Source organism: Cyprinus carpio, chromosome A11 (genome assembly GCF_018340385.1).
Source record: "Cyprinus carpio isolate SPL01 chromosome A11, ASM1834038v1, whole genome shotgun sequence".
Lineage (NCBI taxonomy): Eukaryota > Metazoa > Chordata > Actinopteri > Cypriniformes > Cyprinidae > Cyprinus > Cyprinus carpio.
In genome coordinates this window covers 15,975,428-15,985,744 of record NC_056582.1, presented here as the reverse complement: position 1 = coordinate 15,985,744, position 10,317 = coordinate 15,975,428, and the positions used below count along the sequence as shown (strand labels likewise).

The 10,317-nt window shown below is 36.5% G+C and overlaps 1 protein-coding gene across 1 annotated transcript; it reads left to right on the top strand.

The window, feature by feature from the left end:
* The first annotated feature begins 604 nt into the window (after positions 1-604).
* Positions 605-9,122, top strand: dhrs3b (dehydrogenase/reductase (SDR family) member 3b). The gene is made up of 6 exons (XM_042766502.1): positions 605-1,270; positions 6,043-6,186; positions 6,473-6,592; positions 7,724-7,962; positions 8,446-8,571; positions 8,686-9,122. The coding sequence occupies exons 1-6, from the start codon at positions 1,076-1,078 to the stop codon at positions 8,768-8,770; spliced, it is 909 nt and encodes a 302-aa protein (XP_042622436.1). The 5' UTR covers positions 605-1,075; the 3' UTR covers positions 8,771-9,122.
* The last annotated feature ends 1,195 nt before the right edge of the window (positions 9,123-10,317 follow it).

Below are 10,317 nucleotides of genomic sequence, written 5' to 3'. Positions count from 1 at the left end.
AAATATTTGGTGACCATAAACATATTAGTCAGATAGAAAAATAAACTGTAGAAAGGGGCATTTTGCTAAATATATGCACCAAATAACATATTCATTATAAATTTTACTGTTCTTCGATGTTTAATTTATGTTTGAATAAATCCATCAAGTTTTAATGACAGACACCATTATGTTTATATAAAAAACGAACTGAAGTAGAAATATTATGTAGCCTAACTGTAACTTTATTTTAAAAACTTAATTAAGTGTAATTTTAACCAATCAATCAATTTTAACCTTCAACATTATAGTAATGTAGTACCAACTGACTTTTTTTTTTCCTTGAGAAAATTTATAAGGTACATAATTTAATGTACCTTGAATTATGTTCAAAAGAATCAATATTGAATCGAATCGAATCACAAGCTTGTGAATGAGAATCAAATCGAATTGTGATATTTGGGTCAAAACCCAGCCCTAGCATAAATGTGCGCTGAACAAATCGTTTTATTGAACCGATTCAAAAGATTCGAATCCCTTTAATGAATCAAAACCCCCACCACTAGTAACAATAAGCACAGGTTGAAAGGCAACGAAATTGCCTGTGGCACCACTTCTGGGGGAGGGGACTTAGCCGTCATAAAGTAACCCTCACGCCAACGTTTGATAAAGCAGTACTTCTGTCAGTCATCCAGCTGTCAATCAAGATAAATGGTCTCTTTAAAACCCCTATCAGACCCGAAGTATCGTCATAGTTGGATTCTGGCCGCTGTCAGTAGCGACAGGACTCCGTCTCCTGTGCAAAGCAGCAGCGCACACTTGTCGCAGCAAGAGCTCCGTGGATAAAGTATTTGTGTGGAATAAAGGTGCGCAAAATGACAGATATTCCGCCGAGGCTCACGTAAACTGCGTTGGATTGTGGTAGATAGATGCATTTCACCATATTTAGTCTCCGTCAACTTTGCAAAATCAGGCGAATTGCCTTATCCACTCCTATAAAGTAGGAGTAAAGGTGATCGCTCCGAGCAAGGATTCAATTGGTTCAGCAATTGTTACAGGCGAGAACTGAGATAAGCGGATACTGAGACGAAGTGAAATGGATCTGAAGGCGCTGGGTTGCGTGGCGGTCTTACCCATTCAGATCCTCTACTATATTATCAAGGCGACCGTGTGCTGGTTCTTACCGAGCAGGCGGAGAGATCTGACCGGAGATGTGGTGCTTATCACGGGTGGCGGACGGGGCATCGGCCGTCACCTGGCTAAGGAGTTCGCCGTGCGTGGAGCTAAAAAGGTAAACATAATGTATCATTACTTTTGGTTATAGCTATGGCTTGGTCATACTGCGTTATATTTCAATTCAAATCTTTCTATGAATGTAGTGATCGTATAGCCCCATAGTTTGAATACCAGGTGGTCTCCCTCCGTCTTTCTCTTTCTGATTGCTAACGATAAGTGAGAGGCTACATTAAAACTATCAGTAAGATTGCTCAAAGTTTCATAACACTATACATAGCGCTATTTAGCATATAAAACACAAGCAAATCGAAATAACTGCTATTAATATAACAATAATTTAACTATATACAATGATGCAATGTTACCTATAAAGAAATCAAAATGTATATTCCATGTCTGTCATTATATGCCATGTCTGTTTTACTCTTACAAAAAATTACCAGTGTCCTCCAAAATACAATGCAAAATATTATATTTTTACTTAGAAACTTTCAGAATCTTGCTGTAATTTAATATAGAGTAATAGAGTAAAATTAAAGTCTAAATGGTTTAAAAGTTCACTGCACCTCCTTAACCACTTTGTATTTAATTATTCTGATAAAGAATATCAATTTGATTAAAACATTTGTACATTGTAGCTGTACTGTAATAATCATATCTAATTACTATATATGTGCAAACTGTGGTTATCATGGAAATTTTTGTAAGCTAATCCACATCAAGACAAATCATTAGCCTATCGTAAAAAGCGCTATACAAATAAACTTGAATTGAATTGAATAGTAATGGATGCATTTGTTTTGTTTTGCAAAGTATCAGACTGCATGGTCTACACCTCTCCCTAGGGACATTACATGCCCTGTTCATAAACCCATTGTCTCAGCAGTGCATAGGTCATGATCCCCACGGTCAACAGACAAATCAAAATGTAGAGCTGGAACCCAATGTCTGGTTCAACTTGTAATACAAACTGGGTCAACTAACAAACAGCTATTTTGAGGAAAAATATCCTTATTTCAAACTTCATCAGCTCTCATATTCAGATTATTACAGCAGTCTGGGTGGAAAACCCTCTAGAAAGGCCAGTGGCCCAGAAGTTTACGGTGCCAGCATCTTTGGCCAAATGCTTGGATGATTTGACATCTTTTCCTATGATTTTTTTACTCTATTACAAGCTCTATCTGGAGTATTTAATGGCTTAATTCAGCTAAATCTCTCACGTTGGCAGAAGCATAATGTTTTTGTGTCTCAGCAGTCAAATTGCAAAGCACAATGAAAGCACTAATGAAACAAGACCAAGACTGTGTGCTGAAAGTCAAGAACAGGGAAGAAATGTGTCAGCTGCCTCACCCACCCAAGACATTGCATTATAAATAGACCCAGTGGCCCAACTGTAATAAACAGAGCTTAATAACTTCTGTATCCACAGTGACAGGGGCCCCCATGCTTGGCGGCGTTACACCCAGGGCTTTACTTTGATTTACACACATTTCCCACATTGTGTGTATGGGGCCAAATAAAAACCCATCATAAAAGTTGCAACACAAATCTCACACAGTAAACACTTCAGAGACCTTAGATCCCTAAATGCCCACGGACACAACTCCCCTTTTAAATCGTCCCAGGGCAAAGGTCTTTGAAAGCAGCAGCTTTGCAGCAGTATGTTAAAGGAAGCCACTGTGCTTGTCAACACCCCGTTGTTATCCATTGTCAAGGTGTGAAGGCTTTGGAAGAGACACCTGCCGTGGCTTTCTTTACAGTTAGCCCATTCTTAAGGAACGCTAAAAAGGCATGAATCATAAATGCACAGGCTCAGATTTAACTTGACCACTAGGTGGGGGTTATAATTTTACAGAAAGCAGCCATTTATTATGGCGTCCAAGAGGTCAGCAAGTCCTCACTGCATGGTAACTCAACACTGGAAATATTTTGCAAGAATTATGTCATCGCCCTCTAACCAAATCCTAAACTATGATTTGAAGAACCAAGAAAAAAATACATTCTGGAGCTCTTAAAAATGAAGGTTCTTTATTGGCATCTATATGAAGCCAAAAACCTTTAATATCCATTGAACCTTTCCATTGCACAAAAAGTTCTTTATAGTGGAAAAAGTTTCTTCAGATTATTTAAATATTCATTGCACTAAGAAAAAATAGAACTTTTCTCTGAAATATTCCTTGCAGAAACCAAAATGGTTCTTCTGCAAAACCCCCCTTCAGTGTACAGAAGCACCATCATCCATGACCATCCATGTGGTCCCACAGTGGATGGCTTAAAGAAGTGTGAAGGAAGTGAGCCCTATGTAAATTGCTTTCTGTATGTGTATGGGCTGGGAGGAGGGTGGCAGGGACCATACAGCTCCCAGCTGGGCAGTGCCCTGTGGTTGACCCTTCTGTCTCCACACTAATTAGACAGCGGCAGGCGACTGCCTCCTGAACTCCTTGTACCCCTGCCCACATTCAGACTTATTCTGTAGGAAGCAAAGTGGACGTTGCAAACCAGGAAACTACAGGTCTTACCGATGTTATCGTGCATTTCACCTAAACACCAGATTAAATGCTCCTCCGCAAGGTCTTCAAACACTCATCATTTGTGTTTATCTTTAAGGAAACACAATGTGTGTCCTCACAGGATTGGATTAAGCATGGTTTGTTTGCTCCTTATTTTCGCATATTATATGCTAATGCAGTGCACTCAGCCATTGCTACTCTAAGGACTTGAATGATAAGACTTGCTAATGTGATGTGTGCAGATGAAGCTCATAGAGGGATTGTATGGGAGACCACCTTCTGAGCTCTTGTTCTCTGACAGAAATATCAAGATTGTTGTGAAATCCTATTATAAGATTAATCAAGACCTTCCCGGTAATTAGCTCAAAGGCCATGCATATAAAGCAGACCCATACAAAAACATACAGGCAAGTTTATCAAATAAACGCCCATCAGGCCAAAGAGGTGAAACCACCTGCAGATCTTTGGACTAATTCATCAGCAAACATCACTGATAGGGACCACAGAGATTACTTCAGGTGAATTAAGATGGCTAACATTAAACTGTTATCTGGTTAGAATACATTTTGCTAGAAAAACACAGCAAAATGGTCTTTAATTTTTGGTGAGTAATGTTTCTTCACATTTCAGATTGTAACGGCTCTATTTTTCCACGTAGGAGTCGGCTGAAATACACACTTAACAAAATGAACGCACCACATGCTCAGAGATTGGAAACTTCCACAAACCTTTTCTCAAAAAGAGAAAAATGTAATTGTACCAATTACAGGCAACTGTGGAAAATAAATGTATGTCATTTTTCAGTGACAATCAGCCAGCAGCATGAATTAGGTTATTGTACACTTCAGTATTGTGCAGTCAGTTTTTGCCATTAAAAAAGCTTTGTGCAAGACTCTGGGTTTAGCTGACAACAATATTTTGGTTCCAAAAAAATGTAATATTAATGGAAGTCGAGGCTAAGTGCCTTTCAGTGGCCATCATTGTAAAATATCACAATATTAGTTTGTGATGGACATATTCACACTTATTTATTTCAGAAATCAAGACATATACAACACAATAGGGGTTCTATTAAGTTAATTGTGATTACTGTCGACCAGTGTTTTTTTTTTTTTGTTTTGTTTTGTTGTTTTTTTTTCCAATAATTGAAATAAAGCTGAAACAAAATAAAATATAAATATTAGTTGGAAAAGCTTAAAACTTAATGAAAAACTTTGGAACTAACTGAAAACTATGTATAAATATAAATATATATATATATATATATATATATATATATATATATATATATATATATATATATATATATATATATATATAATTTATTTTTTAATTGGGAAGGTTTCGTCATCTTAGCTAATAGCCAAATTTGTCCCAAAGGATAGTTAACTTATATGCATGCATACACACACAAACACACACACACACACACACATACACACGATAATGAGTTTGTTGAAGCAGAAAATGGCTGGGTCTGTATGCCCAGCAGGCTGTGTAATCTCAGTGAGAATTGTCTGTGAGAGATGATGAGGCAGCATCACTGATTTCATTACCTTTCCTTAACCTCTCAGACTGGCAAATCTAATTGACCAATCACTGCCCCCCATGTTCCCTGTCCCAGTCAATCCATTCAGTTAGGCATCTCTCTTAATCCTTCTCCAAACTAATAGTGGCTCATGGAAAACAGCCCCATTGTTCCTTGAATGAAAGGGACTTTTCTGTTTATACTCATCTACTGTGCTTCATGATGGTGTGGTATGTATTCCCCACAAATGGAAAAAGCTTTTTTTGTAAAACTTGTGGTATGACCCTTGTGGTGTATGGCATAATTTAATTTTAAAATATATTGTTTTTTGGTTGTTTTTTTTACCATGGAATACCATGATGGAATACCATATTTCTCCTAGTCCTCATATAGAGTTCCAAATAAATGTGTTTTTAATTTAAAAAGGACTTACTGAAATACAATAACAGATTATCGTCTGACTCATGCTTTCTGTGTCAAAAGTTTTGGCATGAATTATAGGCCACATATCCTCTTGTGTTTACTAGTAAATATCCACATTGAAGAACTCAAGTCATGATAAATTAGCCAAGACATTGTTAAAGCACAACAACTGACAACATACTTTCAAGCAAATTAAATCTACTTCGAGACATGAATTGATGACTAAGTACTTATCTGCGCTATTGAGCAGTGACGTATTATGGTTTTGCTTTCAGAAATATGATTTATGGCCAATATGACAGATCACATCATGCTTTGTAAACCTTTATATTTCTTGTCAGTTTTCTGCTCTGTTCCTCCTAACAGTTAATATTGTGGGGCCGGACGGAAAAATGTCTGAAGGAGGCGTGCGAAGAGATCGCCCTCATGGGGACCGAGTGCCATTATTTTGTTTGCGATGTGGCCAACAGAGAAGAAGTTTACAAGCAAGCCAAGGTTGTCAGAGAAAAGGTATGCCCCATAATATCATATCCTGAGGAGTTGCTTAATAAAGATCATAATAAGATTAGTTCAAACCTGTTGGCTCTAATAACCTCTAATAACCCCAGTGCTGGCGGCTCTGGCTCAGCTTTGTTGCTTTCCACCCCCATAGCCTGGATGGAGATTACACCTCGCTTGAAATGTCTGGGTTAGATAAGGCCCAGCAGTATAGAGGTGCTGACTAGCCATGAAAGAGAACGAAAGGATATTTTTGGAAAGAATATCTCACTGTGGGTCTTTTTTCTTTTTTTTTTAGGTGGGGGATGTTACCATTCTTGTGAATAATGCTGCAGTGGTGCATGGAAAGAGTTTGCTCGACAGTGATGATGATGCTCTTCTGAAGTCACAGCATATCAACACAATGGGACAGTTTTGGGTAAGTACATAAAGAATTGTTAGGAATAAGAATAAGTTAAGATGGGTTTGTCTGATTCAATAGTTTAATAAAACAAACTATTAAAGTTGCATAAATCTAAATATAATATTAGGGACTTTCGCACCGCAGGAACCTTTTCATAGTACCAGAACTAATCGTGGAACTACCCACTTTTTGGCGTTTTCGCACTGCCAGAACTGGGTATGATTTTAGTACCGGACTGCCTTTTTCGAGAACCAAATTAGCTCCTACTCCTGAGCAGGGTCTTATCAGCACAACTGGTACTACCCGTGACGTAAGTATACATTGATTGTTAGTATTTGAGTTCCTTTTTGTAGATCCTTATTTGTTCATAGACATTCCATGTCCATTATTGTAAAACCCACAAGACACACAAAAAAAACATATTACAAATATTGCTGGCTCTTTGACAAACTGCTTTGTTAAATTGTTAAATTGCAAACTGTGTCTGCTAAATGCATACATATACTTTAAATGTTACAAATTGTTAAAATTTCTTTTTTATAAAATTCTAAAGTAAATATACTAAATAAAACACTATAGATATAGATAAATTCTGAATATTAAAAACTAATAAAAATGACAAATGCACTTTTTAGCATTACTAAAAAAAAAGTGAAATAAAAGCCAATTCAAAGCCTAAATTAATACTATAATAGTATATAAGTAATACCAAAATGAAATTGGTCTGATTCAATTGAAGAGCAGGGCTTATCTTAACCTGAGGCATCTGGTCATTTCTGGTTTGACTGATGAACAGGTGCGCTTAAGTTAGACCAGTGTAAATCTTTTAAGGCTAAAGTGTAATTTTTGTACCCAAATGTTTTGTACCAAAAAAAAAAAAACCCAAAACCAAAAAAACATCCCCTACTGCTCTTTGTTAAACAAACACACACCATTGGTAAAGTTAATGTTGCTGTGTTAGACTTAAACAATGCAATGTTTTAAAAGCACAGTAGAACACATTAAAATGGGTTAGAAGAAAGTATTTTAACTTAACATCATTTACATATTAAGTTTTGTAATAATTGACTTAATTTTCATCATCTGCCTTCCAAATTCCTACTTCCAATTCTTTAATTGACTTTTTAATAATCCTTTCATCCACAGACCACAAAAGCCTTCTTGCCTCGTATGCTGGAACTGCAAAACGGCCACATTGTGTGCATCAATTCCATCCTGTCTCTGTCGCCCATCCCTGGTGCTATAGACTACTGCACTTCTAAAGCATCATCACTAGCCTTCATGGAGAGCCTCACTCTGGGGTTGCTGGACTGTCCGGGGGTGGGCTGTACCACTGTCCTCCCATTCCACACCAACACTGAAATGTTTCAGGGCATGAGAGTCAGGTGAGCTGATGAGTACAGCACAAATTAATTATTCAAAAACCCCATTTTTCCAGAATTTAGTAAATGTTTTAATGGATAAAATCTGTTCCGCCCTACATATTATTTTGATTATCCTGTTTTAACTGGCAGTAAGTCACATTACGGAAGTAAAATGGGTTGGACCATAATTTTGAGTACTTTTACATCAACATCAAATCAAAATTGACCCTATTTACTTTGTTAATGCATGGATGTGGTCATATTTTGAATGATTAATCAGTACACATTTTTCCAAAAACAATTTCCTTCATAATCTTTAACCAGAATGCAATAACTTGGTTTTCATCCAAAACAACATTCCTTTTCTATTGACATCACATCACACAGACATTTTTGTTTAAGCAAAGTCAAATTTGACTCTTTGTGTACCATTTCACAGCGGTACATATTTATAAGTGACAATCAATAAAAACAAGTGTATTTAACTGCGGTTTTTCTCTGTAGGTTTCCCCAACTTTTCCCTCCTCTAAAGCCAGAAGTGGTAGCCCAAAAAACAGTGGATGCTGTGAGGACCAATACAGCCTTTGTTTACTTACCCTGGACCATGCATGCACTCGTTATCCTTAAAAGGTACAGTCTGATATAATTTACAAATACAGGTTTATTAGAAATCAAATTACTTCAGCTTGTGTTTTGAAAACCCTCTCTGATTACATGTATTGCTTTGTTTTACTCTCGAAACAGTATGCTACCACAGAGTGCTCTTGAAGAAATCCACAAGTTCTCAGGAAGCTACACCTGCATGAATACTTTCAAGGGACGGACATGAGGAGTCTGGAAATGACATTGGAGCTCCAAATGTTACATTTTTTTTTTATTATTATTATTTTAAAGTTTCACAGTCAAACAACAGCCATGGAGTTTTTATGGAGTATTCCAGAAGCAGTGAATTAGAAGAAAAACATGTCAGCATGCCAGAGCACATGGTGCCTTATTTCTAGGACCATGTGCAGGTCACCAATGACCCCTGTGTTGCAGTGTGGGACAAACACAGAATGGACAAAAAAGCCTCAATCGACCGCTGTATTGAATGTGTAATTCAATGTTTTTTAGCAATCACCTTTTAACTACTGTCACTGTAAATTCAGCATCTGAATAAAAATCCAGTTTTAAAGAGAAAAGCCTTCTATTAGGATGTTTTAAAACCAACAGGTTCACAAAGTAAAGCTGTAGCCAGACTAGCCCTGAGCTTCATACAGTTGGAAAGTCAGCATTGTCCCACGGGGTCGACAGCAGTAAATGCCTCTTCAGCACTTCATACTCACCAACACAACAGGCTTGACCTGCTGCTCTAGCACGTGGGCTGACTGTCAGAAACATTCACCGGGCTGCTGGTGGAAAGAAATGAAATAAGTCAGATCTGTTTTATGTCATTTTTCTTGGTATGGTCTCTATTGAGAAGATACAACAAAGATGTGAGCTTGGTTTATTTTCAAAGCAGGGTCGAGTTACCACAAACCTTTTTTTAACTTGTGTTGAAGGTTTGGCTCGTTTGTGCTTTCAAAAGTGTGTACTTTGTTCTGAGAACAAAGTTACAGAAAGACCAGGGAAAATCGCAGTGCTTTCTTGTGATTTGCTTTATGGCAAGCTGGAAATATTTAACCACAGATCCATCCAACCACTAAAATTGTTCCTGCAGGAAAAGTATAATACTGCTCTCTTGAAGTGATATGAGGCTACTTACTAAAGTCTGTTGATTTAAAAACATTATTACTTAATTCAATTTGTTTAACCTTAGGTAACATTAAAGCTCTCAAAAAGGGCTATCAATTTAACATGTTAATTCAAAACAAGTGCACTTTAATTGTGCCCCCCATGCAATGTCTATTACATAATTTAAGCATATTAATTCAGTTAAATGTATTTATTTACATATTTAAATTGAACCATTTAGGTTAATTGTATTGATTAATTAAATTAAATGTATTCAATTACATTTTTACTTGATTGACCAGTGTTTTTAAAACTATTAAAAGTCATTTTTGTTAATTGAAATAACACTGAAATTAACTGCCTTGATAACTAACTGATATAAAATAACCCCAAGTTTTAATATAACTAAAACTTATATAAAAAATAAATTAGAAATGTTAAGCAGAAACATTAAAAAAGAAGAAAAAGCAAATAAAATTACTAAAATTTAAGCTGACAAATGAAATCTCTGTACTGTGTAAGAGTACTGTGCAAACATCAAGTTGTATTTGAGTAAAATAGCATTCATCAACGTCTGAAGTTCAATTCTTTGTGCAAGTCCTAACAATGAAAAATAAATAAAAATGTGGGATTTGTCAGACCCCTGGATGCCAAATAAACCAC